This window comes from Stenella coeruleoalba (assembly GCF_951394435.1).
Source record: "Stenella coeruleoalba genome assembly, chromosome: 7".
NCBI lineage: Eukaryota > Metazoa > Chordata > Mammalia > Artiodactyla > Delphinidae > Stenella > Stenella coeruleoalba.
In genome coordinates this window covers 59,063,601-59,084,105 of record NC_137153.1, presented here as the reverse complement: position 1 = coordinate 59,084,105, position 20,505 = coordinate 59,063,601, and the positions used below count along the sequence as shown (strand labels likewise).

General features: G+C 40.5%; 1 protein-coding gene across 1 annotated transcript in view; it reads right to left on the bottom strand.

The window, feature by feature from the left end:
• The window catches only part of FREM1 (FRAS1 related extracellular matrix 1), a 272,527-nt gene that overhangs the window by 64,437 nt on the left and 187,585 nt on the right, over positions 1-20,505 (bottom strand). Inside the window, exons 25-28 of the mRNA XM_079926359.1 lie at positions 17,017-17,158; positions 14,261-14,456; positions 10,004-10,268; positions 1,849-2,263 (exon numbers count right to left, since the gene is read on the bottom strand). Of these exons, the coding sequence (XP_079782485.1) occupies positions 1,849-2,263; positions 10,004-10,268; positions 14,261-14,456; positions 17,017-17,158 (1,018 nt within the window). The remainder of the gene's footprint in view (positions 1-1,848; positions 2,264-10,003; positions 10,269-14,260; positions 14,457-17,016; positions 17,159-20,505) is intronic.

Here is a 20,505-nt window from a genome sequence, read left to right as displayed (position 1 = left end):
CAGAACATTATTCCAGGTTGGGCAGTACAGTGACATTTCTCTACATTGTGTGGGGGGTCAGGGGTCAAGAAAAAGATATTAACAGACTGAAGAGTGGGATGAAACTAACAACAAGTAAAACATAATTTAAAAAGAAACAGAGTAATTTTACTGTGTACAAAGTACTTCTTACATACTGTACCAATATTACCAACACCTTCTCTTTTCTCCTAGTACATCATAATTTCATTCCACTTTCTGGACCTCCCTCATGCCAAAGATTCATCTTGTAACCACTCCATGTGATCATAATTCCCCACCTTCCTCCTCAGATCCCACCTTAGATAAAGACTGTGATGGTTAATTTGATATGTCACCTCAGCCGGGTTTGATGTCCAGTTGTTTGGTCAAACACCAGCTAGATGCTCCTGTGAAGGCACTTTTTTGTTTTTTAGATGGGACTAGTATTTCAATCAATTGCCTTTGAGTCAAGCAGATTACCCTCTATAATGTGGGTGGGCCTCATGCAATCACTTAAAGGCCTTAAGAGAAGACTGAAGTCTCTTGAAGAGGAAGGAATTCTGCCTCCAAACTGCCTTTGGACTCAAGACTGTAACATCAACTCCTGCTGGAATTTTCAGGCTGCTGGCCTGCGCTGCAGATTTTGGATGTGTCAGACCCCACAATTGCGTGAGCCAATTCCTGAACATAAATCAATTGAATCAATCTTTCCCTTTCTCTTTTTCTCCCCCTCTCTCTCTCATAATCTATATGTATATAAATCATATACATCGTCTTGGTTCTGTTTCTCTGGAGAACTCTAAGACAGAGATGAAAGAGCAAGGGAAAATTATTATTATTTTACATAATCAGAATGTATCCTGAATTAAGAGACAGATTTACATCTTTTTTTGCTGTTGGTGGAAGTGTGTAGAACAGGGTGAACTATATCCAAGGAGACTGGATTCAAGGCTTTGAGAGCCAGAACATACTTGATGTGTTTTGACTAAAAAAGAAACACACATTATGCCCTCCAAGAACCATCGTAATAGTCAACACAACTGTGGCAGCGTAGTACCACAGAAAGGACACAGTATTGGGGATCAAAAAGACTTGAGATCTTTATGTGTGTTTGACCAAATTTTTGAACTCCTGACCATCTATAAAATGGAGGTAATAAAACTTAGTTCATTGGATTTTTATAAAAATTAAATGAGATTTATGGAAAGCGGGTCCGACCTACAGTTAACACTCCAAAAATTGTAGCTGCTACCGTTATTATCCCCACCATTAATACATGTGTAATATTGATGCTGCTTCGTAAGTTTCCATGTGTTTACTCGAAAACCATTAAAATGCCAGTAGATAACACAGACCAAAAGGCATCAACATAATAGTGTAGCTAGATGTTGTTACAGTAATCAGAAGAGACAGAATATCTGATGTATTTCAGGCAATATGCTAGTACCTCAGATACCTAATCTTATTTAATTCTCACCATAATGTGTAAGGATTGTTTCTCAAAGAAGGCAAAGTAGAATCAGAAGAGTCAAAGAACTCTTTTAAGGTCACACAGCTATTAAAATGTTTAAAACAGAAATTCCAACCTAGGTGTGTCTGACTCCAAAGCCCATGTTCTGTGGTCCTTTCTGTACCACCACTGACTCCAAAGGCCAGTCATTAGCCCGTACACAGGGAGCACAACTGTTCTGTTCATATTAACATGCCTGGTGCCTTCCTTAGTGCCTGGCACACTGTAGAAACACACTACACATTTGAATGAAAGAAGGAAGGAAATAAGCCAACAGTTCTCCTGGAAGTTGTTCTCTCCACATCTCTGGCCAAGGACCATGTATTTGTCATACTTGCCTGGATGGTGAATGAAACAGGTTCTTGCCACCTTCTCCCATCCACAAGAAAGCCTTGGTTTGTCCCATCCGTGGCCACGAAAGTAAAGCGGTCGGTGCGAGAGTGCCCTCCCGAGTGCCTGTAGGTCACATGCCCGCTGTCCACGTCCAGCTGAGTGAAACTGTGTGGAAGCTGCTTTGTCCCCCGCAGGTAGAGCTGGCCGTGTCGTGGAAGCTGGGCCACAAGGAAGGTGAGGTTCTCCGCTGGAGTGTCAGGGTCGGTCAGCTGAAGGAGGTCAGGGGAGAGGAGACCCGTGGCCCCTTCAGCCAGTCTCAGCCCCTTGTTCCTGGTCACCACGGGTAAGGCTGTGTCCACAGTCTCCAGTGTGATCTCAAACACCCCAGGCTTGGTCTGCAGTCCATTGCTCACGATGAATCTGGCAAAGAGAGGCAAGGTAGCCTTCAACATGGATTCTTGTGTCACCATCTACTGGAATGAAATGATAACAATACACACCTTTACTAAAGGATATGTCGTGTTGGGACGAAAATGAAAACTCAAGGGTGGATCTTTCAGGAGGACACTATTCTATCCATTAAACCAATCACTAGGTAATGCACAAATGGACCATTCTAACTCCCAAAGTATTTTTTCATCAACATTGATGGTAACTCACATGAAGGGGCAGAGTGTGCCAATGATATTTCTCAGGCTTGTCAGTACTTAGTGTAATTCCTTGCCCCAAATAGGAATTTCACATCCTTTCAGATCCACTGCACTAGTTTGAAGAGTACACTCATTTTATATATATAGACTTTTGCAACTGTATTTTTTGGTGAGAATTTAATAAGCTAAACTTTTTTTTTAAACATCTTTATTAGAGTATAATTGCTTTACAATAGTATATTAGTTTCTGCTTTATAACAAAGTGAATCAGCTATACATATACATATACCCCATATCTCCTCCCTCTTGCGTCTCCCTCCCACCCTCCCTATCCCACCCCTCTAGGTGGTCACAAAGCACGGAGCTGATCTCCCTGTGCTATAATAAGCTAAACTCTTAAGACTGATCATCGGAAGCTCATCCAATAAAATGCTGAGTGGGCTAAATTTGGCTAATTCACTCAATTCATGTACTTTTCTTTGAGCTTCCACATTTGCCCCTGACAAGATATGGGGGAAAGCCATTAGATAACGATTATTCCCCTGCTTTAAAGAAAAGAAAATTAGAGCACAAGGGTTCAGAAACGTGGCAGGAGATCATAAGGCAGGTAGGAGACAGAGCTGGGACCAGGACCCAGGTTTTCTGACCTCACACCTTTTGCTCTTACAGAGTTTTTAATGAATGCTGGTTTAGCAGTCCACAAAGAAAGAGTTGTGGTGCCTGAGTACCACTGCAGACCTACAAAGAGAAAACTGAGATGATACAAATCCAAGGCGAGCAAAATCTTTCTTACAATCGCGGGTTCTGTGATACCATAATGTGCTTCTGATTATATTGATCACTAAATCACATTCCACCCAGCACTGCCAATCTCAAAATTAAACTAATTGAAATGATCTTTAGAACATTTCAACATGTAATTTCTATTTGAAGGACAATGGAGACCATCATGAAATTAAGCCCACAGAATGCACTATTAAAACTCCAACAAGTTAGGAAATCACTACTCAAATGGAACTGACACGTTCACCGTAGGCCAAAGAAATGTACTTTGAAATAATCACAGAGTTGTGTCTATTCGTTTTTCTCCATGTACCAGGTGCTTGAAATATTCATGGGGGAGAGAGATACTCTTATATTCCATGGATGTAAACATGTCTAAAACGGTTGCAGTGGCATATAACATTAAATTATATAAGAATTTACTTAGGAGGTTCTTTTTCAAAACTAGAGAAGATATGGGGTTTACCTTTACTTTACTAATCTGACAAATGTGACTACCAAGTTTTTCATTCTTTACAAAAATGTGTGTCTTATCCTCCAGGGTTGGAGGGTTGATGCTTTGCTTTTGAACATGAGGGAACCTGAAACCAGGTTGTGTGGGCGTCATGTAGCAACCAGCCTGCCTGAGGAGAAGGACTCAGGGAAAAAAAGCAGCTGAACAAAAGGTAAAAGATGAGTTTGGCTGATACAGATTTTGCTTTGAAGGCTAGGCTAAAAATTTTGAGCTTTCAAATTATCTAGTTGATAAGACTGCCCACAAGGAAAATAGGATGTGATGCATAGAAATTCTTGTCTCAAAAGTTAAAACTGCTAAGTGAAGTACTACAGATAAAGCACATTTTTGACATTTCACACACCTTGTCTTGTAAAGAATATGACCTGGTTTTGTCCACAGCATTATTTTTACAGTTTGGAAAAGAATACTGAATTAACTTTAGAATTGTAGATTGAGCAAAATCACATAGCTTCCTTAAAACAAAACAATACATTTGGATAAATATATTCTAAGCAGAGGGTCATTTCGTTGCTGGATCATGAAGTGTTTGCAAAATTCATTATTTTTTAAAAAAGGAAAAAAAAGCACACCTAGAAAAATATTTGTGTGTGTACTTCAACTTTTTACTTACTAGTCACCTTGACAGTTTCAAAGATCAAGCGATATACATTTTTTAGGTACAAAAATCATGGTCTGTTTCTCAGGGGCAGCTTTTCGTGGAATTATGCCTTTATTCCACTGTTTTCCTGTTAACTTTTTCATGTTTCCTCCCTGGAGCCTATCATCTGACCAGAGGTAAAGTAAGGAGACTAGGCATTCCCTCAGGGCCTCCAATTTCTCCTTTTTTCACTTAACCCCTCCAGAAACACGTTTCAGGCTTCCAACTTTGCCCTCTTTCACAATAAAGTGGCTGTCTATTCCCTACCAGATCCCTATATCCACACATGCTCTTGTGGAGAGTTTTAAATTAGCCATTTAGAGTTGAGCAAAAATTTAAGCCAGAGGACATGTATTTCTAGTATTAGCATTAATTGTGGAATTCAAGTCTTTGTGCCCCGTTAAAAGCAGGTCAAATACTGGTGGAGAAGGAAAAAGAAGGAAGGGGAGAGGCAGCCCTCAGGGGCAAGGAGGTGAAGGGGGAGGCCCAGCGACTGCCACGGGCTCATCAGAGGCAGTCATTTTGAGTATGAGATTCTGACTTTCTTCCCTGGAGACTGAATTCCAAAAATGCCCAACAAGGTCCTCCAAGCTCAGTCTCGAGGCGGCCGCATTTATCCTTGTGTGTGTGACCCGTGTGGGGGGCACTGAAGTTTTCTCCTGATCCAGGTGGTCCATCGCAGACTCCTCCCTGCCTCTGATGGGCATTTGACCATGTCGGAAACCGGCAGCCTGCCATCAGACAGATGGGAATGAGGGCGAGCGGGAGAGGGACCATGTAAGAGTAAGAAATATGTTTACTGAGGCCAGCGTTCCCAGCTGGGACCCCAAGGCAGCTGTCTGCACTGACTGAAAGCTAAGAAGCCAGTGGTGAAAAGGACACAATGTCTCAACAGGACTGGATCACACATATCATTCCACCTTCACCAGTAACACTGCAAACTACTCACAGGCAGAGAACATTATCAGAGAGAGAGAGACAGGGAGGATGGTCATGGTTGGCTTCCCAGTAAAAAAAAAAAAAAGCCTAGCAGAACCAGTGAGACAAGGTCAGTGCTTCGTGTCTACAAAGGTTGACCAGATGATCTTACAAATGCTGCACTACCACCCCCCTCAAAAGAAACCTTCCAAACATATTTTCAAGTTCTAAAACAATAGTGCCATTGCTGTTATGGCATCCACTCCAAGCTTAAGAAGCTGGTGGTATCGAGGGAGCAGCTCCTTCTGTGGGTCCCATTTCCTTTATTACCACCCCCCTCCCTTGAGAAGAGACATAGCCAAGATGACCACTGTCTCATGAAATTTGAGGAATGACTCTTAGATTTGTCTGGGGTGCCTGCCTGGTCTGATTTCACCATTACCATGGTGCTTTCAAGCTTTCTGCATTTCCTGGCAATAGAGTTGGCTGAAGAATCTGCCATCTGTCATGGCATTTAAAAGATAAAAATGGAATCATAAATAGAGCCAGTTCTTCAGGAAAAAAAAAAAAAAAAAAAAAAGTCCAGCCGGCATGTCAAAATGGAGGACATTAGCATGTTCTTTTAGTCCCCGGCTGCTAGCAGCTGAAGTCAGCTTGCTAATCACTTGGTGTCATCTGTCCCAGAATGCGATGCCAAATCTTTCTTCCAGGCCAGCAGCACCAAACAATACAGGAGAAATTTATGATTCACAAAATAGTTTTGCAGAAGGTAAAAATCTGACCATGAAACTCCCCCGTTTAATTAATGCTGCCATAGCTTACATTAAAAAGAGAAGGGGGAAAATTCTCTGCCGCAGAATTTATCTCTTCTACCCAGCCAAATTCCTTGCCAGATTTAACAGCAAGCAACATAAATTTAGGTGATTAGATTGGTTGCATATATTTAATTTTTAAAAAGCACCATAATCACACTTTCATTAAAACAGGCTTTCAGCTTTGGTTGAGCGCCACTTGACAAACAACACAGCAGTCGATGATTGGGTTAGTGAAATGACAAGATTAAAAGGAGGGTCTTCAGCAGATGCTAGGCTCTTCCACTATAAATATGTAAAACTGCTGGCCAAACGTCAGAATGACACATTGAGAAGGTTCCTTCCCACAAGTACAAATTGTCCACAAATTTTTGGTACAACCAGGTATAATGGAAAGACCTCTCCAAAATGAGATCTCAGCCCAAGTTCAGCTCTGATACTTACTTATGTCAATTTAGGTGACTTTCTTTGTCTCTTGGAAACTCAGTTTTCTCATCCATAAAATGGGAGCAAGACACCTCTCTCAAGGTGGTGGCGTAAGGCTTAAGGGAAATGATATACACACAAAAAAGGGTCTAGAACACTGCCTGACGCATTACAGGTGTTCAAGCAATACTAGCTTTCCTAGATATAAATGAAGGGATTGGATTAAATCAATGCTTTTCAACCCTTGTTGTTCGTTTACTGTCTCTCTATGGACCTGTTCCCTAATCTTAAGTCATTCAAACACCATCATCACAATTGTTGCCATTTTCTAGTATTACCTGTACTCTTATTACCTACTGTTTTGTTTTATATCAACTCACTTTTCTGCTTAAGTAAATGTACTTGAAAAGAAACCTTTTAAATACTAAAAGCTCAAAGTTTTCACTCATAAAAACTTAATCACTACAAATACTATAAAAATAAATACAGGAAGACAAACTGTTCTTCATTCTAGCTAGATATTGTTGGCCAATGGCTTAGAGCCTGAGGCCTGTACGCTCTTTGCTAAAAAGGGAAACCAGTTAATATTGAAGAGCTGCTAAGTACATATGAGCACAGGCCTGAGACTTCCTTCTAGAAACAGAAGGATAGAGAGAATTAAAAGGGAGTAGTTTCCCACTCTTGAATCCCTATTATTTATTGTCTCCTTCCTGTACCAGCCCACATCATTCTGCATCTTTGTATCATTGATGGTACTAATCACTCATTTTAGGAAATAGAACCACAGATTTTTTGCTAAAAGAAAACCTCGCCCAGAAGCTCAGTGTGCAAAACAAACTAAAAGTCAAACCACCAAAAAACTAAACCAAACAAAGTTATCTCAGAAAACTGGGATGTGAGCTGCAGAGTCCCACCAATTCAGCCCCTTCATTTTCTGTCTCTGGGAGGCCCTCAGAAGCCTCCTGTAAATCTTCAAACTCCTCAGAACATACTTGGAACAATGGACTGGACCAGACTGGAGATGGCTAGTCCCAATAGCATCAGAATCACCTAGAGAGCTTTTAAAAATACAGATTCCTGGGCTTGAAACTGGACTTACCAAAGTCGCCTCTCTGCGGTAAGGCCCAAGAATTTGAATTTTTTAAACCTCTCAGGTAAGTCTCTTCAGAGTCTAGAAAGTTAGACATTCCTGGGATGAATGATTTCTAAAACACCATCTAGTATGACTCTCTCTGCATGTGAATTAGGAAACTGTTATGGTATCACCAATCCTCACATTAGGGATTTTGTTTTTCATTTTCAGCTCATCACTACCATCTGATTAAGACCTAATTGTTATTTCTCAACATCTTTACATGTTCATTCTTTGGCTTCACCAGTAGGATCTCTGGTTTCTCCAATACAGTCATTAATGTCTTCAAAAGACTCTCCCATAGGCGTTGACAGGGGGAAGCAGGAATGGACAGGAACAAGAAGTCCCAGAAATGGGTATCAAACGAAAAGCCCTGAATCTGGTAGACCTAGGTTAAGCCTAGAAGCATCCACCCTCCATTAACAAACAGGAAAAACAGAATCATCATTGCTCTTTATACCTTCTTTCCTCCAAGGTTAATCTTAGTGGTGTAAAGATTGGAGAGAAAAAAATGGGGCCAAGGAAAGAATATAGTAAACAATGATAACAACAAGAATGACAACAACAATAATAACAGTACAAATAGAAACCAATATTTATCTTGTTCTTCCTACGTGCCATGTATTGTTTTCAGTACTTTATGTACACAAGCCCATTTAAACCCCTCAGAAACTCTCTGAGGCAGCTAACATGAGCATCATTCCTTTTCATGGAAGAGTTAATGCGAGCACAGGAGAATGTGTGACTTGACGAAAACCAGAGATGTGATGTAATGAAGGCAGGAACTGACCCCAGGCCTATGCCTTCCCAAGCCAAAGAACCAGTGGGAAAAGTATTCCCCACTTCTGACGTTTCAGTTAATACTGAGCAACACTCAAGCACTGAATTCGTTATTGAGAGAGTGACCAACCAAATGATTATCTGCTTGTTAAGAACACTTGTCAAGGCAAAAAAGAAGGTATTAGTTCAAACTCCCCTGGATTTTTTTGTTTAACAGTTGAACTATCCAAATCATCTTTTCAAATCATCATTCCAAATGCCAAAAAGGGAAGCAAAATCATCTTTACTGACATTTAAACACTGTTTATCATAGCAGACATATTGAATTTAGATAGATAAGATATATGATAGAGGAAAGTGGTATTTGGACACGGGTATATCAGTGTAATTGATAGTTTATGGGAGCCGTTCAAATAACACAGGACTCTGCGACATTTATGTTATTTTATAGCATTCTTTTGAAGGTTGTTTTCTGACATGGTAAAAATTATACTGGAGGCCAGAAGTCCTATGTGTATGGAAAATGAATCAATGCTCTCAGGGCCTCCTTCTTTTTTTTTTTTTTCGGTACTCGGGCCTCTCCCACTGTGGAGCACAGGCTCCGGACGCACAGGCTCAGCGGCCATGGCTCACGGGCCCAGCCGCTCCGCGGCATGTGGGATCTTCCCGGACCGGGGCACGAACCCGTGTCCCCTGCATCGGCAGGCGGACTCTCAACCACTGCGCCACCAGGGAAGCCCCATGGCCTCCTTCTTAATTGGTAAAATTCAGGGTTAGATGTGTACCATGGTCCCCCAAAGGCTAGTCTAAGATTTCCGGGTTCTCATCCCAGCCCTGAGGTCCTTGGGGAAACTCAAGTTCAGCCAGCTTTGCAAACTGCTAAATGATAGATCCTCTGCAGTTTTTCTTGCTTTCTGTGACTGGAAACAGATTTCAGTATTTTAAATGAATGTAGACCTTCATTAATGTTGTATCTTTGCCTTTTCAACAGATTGTTATTCCTTCCAGTGATTTATTTGATACAGAATCCTTGAACAGGTGCACAGCCCCCAATTATAACACGGTTTCTATGGGGAAATACGATCCATTTTATGGCAACATGATTTATGATGTAGTTACCAGAACACATTGTGTCAAAAGGCACTGTCTGCTTATGCCAAATGTTTACTAGCAAATTCCTTTCCCTCAGATAGAAAAACATACTCAAAAAGAGGTAAATTACTTTTCCGCAGCTCTCATTAGCGGGGATCCTCAGGTCTTCACATGTCTCTTCATGGAACAGCTTGCACTGAGATCTGCTTAGGTGTTTATTTTTAAACAACGAGCCCTAATTTCTTGGCTGGCTGCTGTCATTTTAATTGTGCACCTTTCCCTTTCATCCATCGAGGGAGTGGATGAAGAGCATACTCACACCAGAGCTGGAAAAGGACCCATTTTTTCCCCTCCTTTGTCTTTCTAAGCACTAATCCAAAGAAGGAGTTCTGAAAAGTTTCCTCGGGGCTCACCTGAACGTGTCTCTGTGGGCAGCTGCCGTGCTCTTATGTACGTAGCAGACTGTCTGTCCTGCTATGTCCATTTGGCTGAAGCTTGTAATGGGGACCCCAGGATAGCGGACGTATTCGACCTGGCCATATCGCGGCGGGGAGGTGATGACGTAGAGAAGTTCCTCAGGCTTGTCTGTTCCGTCCACAGCAAGGAGGGTGGTGGTCATCAGGAAACCTCTGTCACCTTTAGACACCGAAAGTGGTTTTGCCCGGATGACAATATCACCTGCGTGGCAGAAGAGGTTGTGGTCAAGAACCAAATTTTTAAAAATAAAATGTCCAAGGTGAAGGTAAAAAGCAAAGGTCAAACTGTGCAGAAGTCAAAACTAATATGACATAGCAAGATTTCTATAACAAGGATTAATAGAAGAATTCAGCCAAAGACACGAGCAGATACCACAAAGAAGGCGTAACAATATGGCCAACAAAGGCACAAAAGACGCTCAGTCTCATGAATAGTCACAGAAATATAAATCAAGATCACAGTAAGCTGTCATCTTGTAACCCTCTGATTGGCAAGGATGTAGGAGCCTGATGATACCAAGTGTTGAAGAGGACGTAGAATCTTGCATATGAGTCTGGTAGGAGTGTAAACTGGTACACAATCTGGAATTATTTGTAAAGAGTTGGATACTCACCTATGCCTTGACCCAAGGATTCCACTCCAGCTGCATGCTGGAGAGAAACACATGCACTTGTACCCAGGAGATCTGGGCTAGAATGGTCATGGCAGCACTGCTTGTAACTGAGAACAATGGAGACAACCCAAATGCCTTCTCAAAAGGTGAATGTATAAACAAACTGGTCTATTCATACAACTGAATTTTGTACAGCTGCAAAATAGATGCACTAGAGCTATATGCAACCACACAAGATGTAGCTTATTAACACTTATTAGCTGAGTGAGCAAGTCCCAGAAAAGTATAAACAAAAGTAAGAAAATTAACACAAAATTCAGGATGGTGGTTCTCACTGGACGTTGGAAAGAGCACATAGGTAGATGTTTGATACTGTTAATATTCCAGTCCTTGTATGTGTGGTGGCTACACAGGTGTTCTTATGTTTAAAAGACTATGAATGAGTGTCTGAATGAGCAAAGGAGAAGAGGATCACACACAGACAAAGGATACAGTGCTTCACAAACTAAGGATTATAATCCAATTTTGCTCACCTGAGGTTCATTAAAAAAATCACAACTAAAATACTATAGAGTTTCTACTTTGTACAGTTACAGGGTTAAGGTATTGTCATATTTCTCAGGCTATAAATGAGGAAACTAAGGTGTAGAAATGTTAACCAACTTGCTAATGATTACACAATTATGAAAGGTGGAGCTTGAATATCTGACCCAAGAGCACAAACTCAAACATTTTATTATTTTGCGTCCTTTCTTTAGTATATAAGGAATTCTTGAAAACTAACACTAAAATGGTGAATATCCAAAAGGAAATGTGTGTAAAATAAATGCCAAGTCACTTCTGAATTAAAAATACAGTCAATAAAACCTTGAAAAGATATTTAGTCCTATAAGGAAATAAAACATCAAGGAGGTATAATTTTACCCCAGTGTTTCTCAATGAGGGACAATTTTGCCCCCCAAGGGACATTTAGCAACATTTGGAGACATTTTGGTTATCCTATCTGAGACATGCTACTGGCTTCCAGTGGGTAGAGACCAGAGATGCTGCTAAAAATCTGATAATGCACAACAAAGACTTCTGCTTTCCAAAATGTCAATATTGCCGAGACAGGGAAACCCTGTTTTAGATGATCAAATTGGTCTTTTTTGTATACTATGCTTTTAACTCAAAATGCTATGCAACTTATGTCCAACCTAAGAATCAATGACCAACCTAATTTTAAATCAAAACCTGAGCCCCAGATTCTTCACAGGGAGTCAAGATGAATATATCAAGGAAGTAAGAAGAATGAACAAGGCTGGGGAAATAAAAATCATGCACAGGAGGTTTCACCAGGAGCAGAAGATACAGCTGAGTGGAGGAAGAGCATCTAGGTTTAGCCTGAACCCAACTTTTCAGCACTGTAATGACAGAGTATGGATCAGGGTCAACTATAGACAATGTCCTTCTCAACTTCTCTCAAAGATGTCCATGTCATTTTTGCCACTGCACATATCAGAAGACACAGCACAATGGGAAGACATAATGTTATTTATAATAGCTCCCAAATGGAAATAACCCAAGTGCTCAATATGCTAATATTAGTGTTGATTTAGTCTAACAATTCAGTATAGTTTCATTTAGAGATGAACAATTATGGCTATAAAGTTACACTGCAAACTGAGAAAACTGATGCTAAGGAAGGGAGGAGGGAGCAAGAAGGGAGGGAGGGAGGAAGGAAAGAGAGAGAGAGAGAAAGAAAAGAAGGAAGGGAGGGAGGGAGAAAGGGAGGGAGGGAGGGAGGGAGGGAGGGAGAGAGGAAGGAAAGAGAGAGAGAGAGAAAGAAAAGAAGGAAGGAAGGAAAGAAGGAAGGAGGGAAGGAAGGACAGCAACAGTGAAGGAGGAGGGGAAGGAGAGAACACTGTACAGAGATAAAACACCACTACGTTTAAAAAAGAAAAGAAATTATGAACTTCTGAAAATGTTAACAGGTTAATGTATCTACCTGATGTAAGTTTTCACAAATACTTTTAGAAAATAATCACGTGTCAATTGTAGCAGAGACTAGTGAGGCACTCACCAGTCTCAATGCCTTTTCTTCCTGGATGCATTGCTCCAGTTTCTACAGCCCAGACTCCTTAATGTGGCCCGTGACTGCAGTTCAGCCACAGGTACCCTAACTCCAAGCCTAGCCCATGAAATTCTCTCATTATCCTCCATATCTCACTCTCAAAGTGACTCCAAGGACTTCCGAGACAAATGATCCCCTAGCAGGAAAGAATCTCCAGGTGGCTGCTTGGAACAGAACTCTCCTCCACCATGCTAGGGAATGCATCTCGGTAAGGCAATGACAGGATAACCTGCCCTAATACATTAGGTGCATTTTACTTGTATTACGTTTTGCCTGGACAGATACTTATGATGAATGCAGTCTTACTTTTGCAGAGAGAAATACATGTGTACAGTAACACGTAGCTTATCTGAGAGTCACTTATTAGACATCTTCAAGGAAACAAGCAAATAAAATATATTATTATACAGCCCCAAAATAAACATCTGAAAATCAATCAAGCTAGCTTAAAATTTTTCTTAAAAAAATACAGAACTGTAATTTTACCATATATATGAAGTAAGACTTTTACTGTACCTAAGCATCCAATTTAATTTAGCTCTGAGCTTCCTGGCAGCCAAGGCAAAAAAAGAAAGCACTGTCAATCAAGCACATACTGAGGATCTAAGACTATGCTTGGTCCTGGGAATATATAGATCCTGGACTATACAGATGAATGAGATAGGATCTTTACCCTCCTCACATAAGCTCTAAGGAAAAGTATGGGGTAGTGAGTGACATGTTGGGAATCAAGGGCTTACACTCTCCCTTGCTGAGATTCCTTTCCAGTATTTTTTTTTCAATCTCTTCCTTCTGCCATTTATGTGTTGCTGAGTCCTATCATGCAAATGGTCTTTAATTAATTCAAGAAGATAATTATCTTACAGCATTCTCCCTTGTCCCTGAAGAGTATTGTCAGCACTTCCAAAGTGAACAAACAACCTCCAACCTTTACAATAACAAAATTCCTTTCTATTATTTTTTTATTTTAAGACACATTTATTTGTATTTCCTTTATTATTGTTGTATTGAAAATATTTTTCCTTTCAAACTCTGTTTTCAAGTAATAACTCAATCCCTGAAGATAAAACTAGAGTCATCACATTGATTTGGTAAAATTTTACTTAAAGCTTAAAACCCTGACAGTTAAAGTAGCCTGTGCAGCCATATTGTGGGCAAGGCTGGGCTTTTAATAGGCTTTTTGAAATACTGAAAATAACATGAATTGGCTACCCTCATAAACCTCACAGATCCCAGGCAAAGCAAGTGAGGAGTCAAAGGATCAAATCATAAATGATGGAATTTCAAGATAGAGGATGGAAGGAAGAAAGGAAAGGAAGGAAGGAGAAAGGGTGGGAGAGAGGGAAGGAGGGAGGGAGGGAGGGAGGGAGAGAGGAAGAGAGGGAGGGGAAAAGCTTTAAGGGCTTACACCAGCTCACTTCTGGTTGTAAAAGTTGGTTCCAATAAACCCTGACAGACATGCTTTACCTTTTCCCATATCCTTGATGGTGATGTGACAGTCAAATGCAGGGGACCTATTGTCACCGTCCCAGAGGTAAAAAGTGAAGCTGTCTCGGTTCTGGGAATCCATTGCGCCGGTGTGTGTGTATCTCAGCAAGTTCAGATCCACTTCTTCCTGAGTGCATTTCATGCCAGGATGGAGAGGGACCCAGTCCCTCCCTATCTGAAAGGTGTCAGAATTAGTCAGCTGCCCAGGGTTTTTTTCCCCCCACGTTGTGTCAGTGGACATCTTCCATATCCTCTGAAAACTTCCAATATGAATGATAAACTCTAGATTTAATCTTTTGCCATTCTGCATCATATTTTCCATTTAAAGAAATATATTAAAACAATTTCAGGCCTTGGGGAAAAAACGAGCTTTAACCAAAGGATTTTTGACAAAGTCTTGTGGCAATTCAACTGCAGTGCTATTTCCAAGGTATTTAACACAAGCAATCATAGCTGATTAAGTATTTCAATTATTGAGAGCAGGTGGGTAATCGAGCTGTTGGAATTGATTCTTTAAAAATTAAATGTGTCTCATTTGGGGTTTCCTTTTTTGTTTTTAGTTCTTAGCATTGTACAACTAATAAAACCTATTATTTCATACTGGTTTGTCACTGGGCTTATCTGAAGTAGATAAAACATAAATAGAATGGGTGTATTTACTGTCCACACAGTTTTAGGCTTCCAAAAGACCAAAAATGATCAAAGTCCCTATCACTCCCTACATTTATACCCTGAGTCAGCACGAAAACAACTGCAAATATCATATATGTATTATGTATCATGCTCTTCTAATAATAAGCTGGCATTAGTTAAGCATATATTCTGTACAGAATTCAGTGCAGAAATTGTGGCATTTTCAATTAAAAGAGGTCCTTATGCTGAGGGAGAGCTGATAACTGAGACTATTCGAAAATACAATAATAATAAATCTGTCTCTAATTAATAATTCTACTGTTTTCTCTTAAAAATGCATAGCTTTCCCTAAGAAGGGCTCATAAAAGTCATTTGAGGTAATTCAAGCAAAATGTCATCTTAAAAATTTACTATATGATATTATCTTGTGCTTTTCCTGTCTGGTTTAAGAGACTATAACAGAAATTTAAATGATTTTTAAAAAATTTCCTTTGTCACATTATTCCACATGCCTTCTCTCCCCTCACTGTATTACCACTTCCCTTTGTCATTCTATTTGATAAAGTTCCCTCCCTTTAATGCTTGTGCCCATCTGATGTTTGCACACAGGTATGTTCTGCCCCAGTGCTCACTCGGTGAAAGTTAATTATAATAATTAAGCACATTGTTTGTCTGCATCATAAGATCTGTTTGTAAATTTATTTTTTAAAACAGATTCTCTTTCAGGTTTTAAACCAAACGGCCTGCAATTCTATTTAATGTTTTTCTTTATAATCTTTTCCCAGAAGGTAAATACAGTAGATGATATCTTTTGCTCTCTGTCATCTCCATCTAATTCCCCACTTGCATTCCCAAGTGTGAGCTCTGACTTAACAAAATCATTTGCAAGCCCCCAAAGAGGAAGAAAATAAGATTCAGTCTCAAGGTGGGGAAAACGCAGGAAAGTCAACCAGAAAACCAGGACGCGTGAGAAAGTCCAGGAGGCCTGGTCCCTGGTCTTGGAGAGACTTGGAAAAGCCCTAGAGAGCAGGGAGAGAACTCTGTGGCACCATATTGGGAACATGGACCCATCTGGATTTTCTCATAACCAAAACACTTCAGTTCCCATGTCACCCAAATGTGTGAGCTGTCACTGCATTTCTGCTTCATTACTCTTTGAAATGAAATAAGGACACAGCTGCACCTCAATTTAAATCTGTGATTGCTCTTCACTTTGATTCTCTATGGTGCCCACAATCTAAGACAATCAAGCTGTTCTACACAGAATGAATCCTTGCTGCTTTTCTCAGGCTGTACCTACATTACATTAAAAGTTAAGCATTCAGTCAAATAATCACATTGGAGATGGCTGGTGGTTACTGTTGCTAGCCTTAATCCACCATTCAGACAGACATTATGATGGAATACTCAAGTGACCTTCTCAAGTGACTGATCTATAATTTGTACTGGGTTGATTCTTGGACATCACACACACACAGTCTGAATCAGACTGGTGAGCACCATTTGTGAAAAGACTATCTTTTCTCCATTGCATTACCTCGGCTGCTTTGTCAAAAATCACTTGACTACACTTGCGTGGGTCTATTTCTGGGCTCTCTATTCTGTTCCATTGATCTGTTTGTTTATTCTTGTACCAAACCAACACTGTCTGGATTACTGTAGTTGTATATTAGTCTTGAAGTCAGGTAGTGTCAGCCCTTCAATTTCATTCTTCTATATTGTGTTAGATATTCTGGGTATTTTGCCTCTCTAGATAAACTTTAGAATCAGTTTGTTGATACCCATAACAACTGCTCTAAAAAATAAAGTCTATCAGTAACTAGATAACTTGCTTTACCCCAGTAACTCCCTATGCTCCAATTTAGGTACAGTCCCAATGGGGAAGGAGCAATGATGAACCTTAATTTTGGTTGAATTTACCCTGAATTGAGGAAGTAAATTTAGAATAGTGTGAGCTCTCCCCAAACTAGGAAAATTAAAATTTCTACCTCTGAGCAAAATATGGCTATTACAGAATAACTTCAGTTATAGGAATCTGTGCATTCAGAAAATGTATACCTGTTACATTCATTTTGAAAAATAAAAGTAAAAAGGCCACTAACCTTAAGTTGAAGTTGCCCATTTTGGGGAAGACTTTCAAATACGTAGTAAATCTTCTCCCTGGGGGAGTCTTCATCTATGGCTGAGAGAACTGCACTAGAAATAATACGAGTTTCACCCATATTCACTGTAATTTCAGCTTTCCTGTAAAAAGGAAGATGTCTGGGTTGATATAAAAAATAGAAGACATCACCTTAGGAGGGGACACTGATAATGACTATTACAGCGTTCAACCTTAAAAAATTACGGAATGATATTCAATATCCAAAGTACTGAAAATGATGAGTCAGATTTGTAAAATAGGCTTTCATTTCACCTTACATGTGAAAGTCCTAAGGACAATTAGTCAGCAACAATGAGTATGGCACGAGGTAATTACATACTTCTGTCTACTTGTATAGAACTTTATAATTTTCTGTTAAAATTTATTTTATAAACTGATTTTGTTTCCAAAATTTTATCTGATACAACAACAGCACCATGAAGTAAGTGGGCTAGGGATTATTGTTCTAATTTTACAGACAGGAACTTAAAGAAATGAAATGACTTATTCACGGGTGTTCTGGTACCCTTTATGATAGACCATTATGAATTTGGTGATATTTAGGTAATCTGTAGCCCTCTACATTACTCTCCTCCTTGGTGATGTTCTGGGTAACTAGTGTTCTCTTCACAGTAATTCATCTTTTCCAAATGCTACAGCTGCCCGGTCAGCTCCTGGCATCTTGAAGAGAAGGCTGGGACAGAGAGCAGGTGCTGCTTCTACCATAAATGCTGCTGCTATGGGTTTTGTGTCTCCTATAAAGGGCTGCTGCTTTCACAGCCAATATGGCTGTTTTCCCTGGTCCTACCAAAGGGAAGAAGAGATTTCTTTTCACCTGTGTTTCTAGCTCTTGGTTTTGGTCATCACACATGGCCTGTGTCCAACTTGACTTTGTTTCTGAGAAAAACTGGGAAGTTTCCTTGGGATTTAGATTAAGGACATTTGTGTAGCATCAACTGGTCATTCTCAACAGCCTTCCACTCCTCTGCTGACAAGCCATTGCCCAAGCACCTCAGTTCTAACCTCTTTTACTAGGTTTTTCTTGCCTACTCATAACTGACATCTTCCCTGGCCATAGGAGATGACTTTTGCCGACCTCTTTACTAGAGAATATTAATCCTATCATTTTAGAAGGCTAAAATGATGGTTTAGGGCTTATGGAGATTAGTGGTGGGCATTTTTTTTTTTTTTTTTTGGGTCGCGCCACGTGGCTTGTGGGATCTTAATTCCCTAAACAAGGATCGAACCCGGGCCCCTGGCAGTCAGAGCATGGAGTCCTCACCACTGGACCGCAAGGGAATTCCCAGTGGTGCTTTTTTTTTTTTAAACACATGACTGTATGGAAAGGTCTCTCTCTTTTTTTTTTTAATATTTATTTATTTGGCTGTGCCGGGTCTTAGTGGTGGCACACGGGATCTTTGTTGCCACAGGCAGGATCTTTAGTCGCGGCATGCGGGATCTAGGATTGAACCCGGGCCCCTTGTTTTGGGAGCACAGAGTCTTAACCGCTGGACCACGAGGGAAGTTCCCCCAGTGGTGCTTTTAATATAGAAACAGATGAATCAAAACAGGAAGCCAATACAATGAAGATGATAAGGAGTCTGGTAGAAAGAAAGGGTCAGAATTAAATTTCAGAGGGTCCAAGAGAGAAGAAAGTATGTCATAGTCTGAGTTACCCTGAAAGGGACAAAGATCTTGGTGCAGGTAATTTATTTGGGAAGTGATCTCAGGAACAAGCGAGAGGGAGGGAGGAGTGAGGAAGGAAAGGAGGAAAAGGCAATGAAGGGTGTATTTACTGCTCTGGGGCTCAATCCTGCTGGGGATCCTTTGAAGAGCCATGTAGAATATGCCTCAAATTATGCTTCAGAAGGATAGGAGGCTGGGATACTTATCTTCTCCACTACCTTTCATAGGTGGAGGGTTGCCCTCAAAGTATTCTCCCCTGTGCCTGGACATGGGCTGAATGAGCCACTGCTGCTTCAGAGAAAGCCCAGAGGCAAAAAAGCAGAGCACTACAGGCACTTAGATGGGGCACAGACAGCGTGCAGGGTACGTTCCATCATAGCTGCAACTAGAATCAGAGGTGGGCTAAGGGGGTGTAACCCCAGGAGCCAAAAGCACAGCATCTAAAAGGAATATCAAAGGAATGGTGTCAAATGACCTAACAAGGTCCAGCAAGATGAGAAGAGCCATTAGATTTGGTGGGAAATCCAAGGGTAACTTTTAAGGGAGGTTGGAGAGTGGGCAGGAATAGAGGAAGCAAACACAAGCTATTCCTCCAAATAGTCTGGCACTGAAATAAATGAGGGACTGAGTCATCGTTGTAGTTTTAGAATGAAAATACCTGCTTGGAATAACGCTAATAACTGACACTTATGAGAACTTAATAGGTACTAGTCTCTGAAGTACCTTTACATATTTTAATTCCTTTAATCCTTTCAACAACCACATGAAGAGGATACTGCTATTATCGCTATTTACAAAGAAGTTGACAAAGAGGTAGTGAGAGGTTAAGTAACACGTTCAAGGTCACACCACCGATAAGTGGCTGAACCAAGGCAGTCTGGCTCCAGAATCTGCTCCCTTCACCACTAACTATATCCCTGTGTCTTATTAGCAGAAGGAATGAAAAGAGAGAGATGGAAGATGCGGTAGGGGGAAAATAATGGAGCAAGTTCTGGGAGAAGGCGAGAGGTGATACGCCCAAGGACACATATGGAAGGGAAAGAAGAAAAGGAAAAAAGAAAAGAAGAAGGAGGAATTTCGAGGCAAAGTTAGAGGAGCTTTGGTGATTCTGTAGATGAAGCTATGCCAGGAAGTTTAATAGCAAGAACATAGCAAGAAATAGTAAATCAGATAGGACTGAGTGAGTGCCTTGTTAAGTTATTTTACCTTTCTGGTCTCAGTTGTCTCAGTGAGGATAACGATACCTACTTCACACAGTTTTGGTGAGGACTTAAGGAACAACTATATGTGAAAGGAGCCAACGTACTGCCACATAGTAAGCACTTAATAAACACCAGTTTTCACCTCTCTCCCTCCTTTTTAGGTAAAATGAGGTCATCAGAAAGGAGGTTTCATAATACCACAATATCCTTCATATTTTCATTTTTATAAATCAAGATTTACCAATCCAACATTCCAGCTAGAGAATAAGGAAATAGAAATTTCTATTGAATACTCCTTGTCAAACTCATATCTGAGATGCAATCCTCCAAAAAACTATCTCCAGTATTTCCCATAATGCTTTCCAAGGGCCTTGGTGGCCCGTAGGGAACAGCAGGAGAATTGGCAGAATAAGGAAGGGATTTGTTTAAGGTCCTGTTTTCTGCAAAGCGGACGAGACTTTGGGAGTTTACACACTTCAGGAAATTGTTCGCTTCCTGATAAAGACTTGGACTGTCTACTCAATGCCCCTCACTGCTACACCATTAAAATGGTCAAAGAG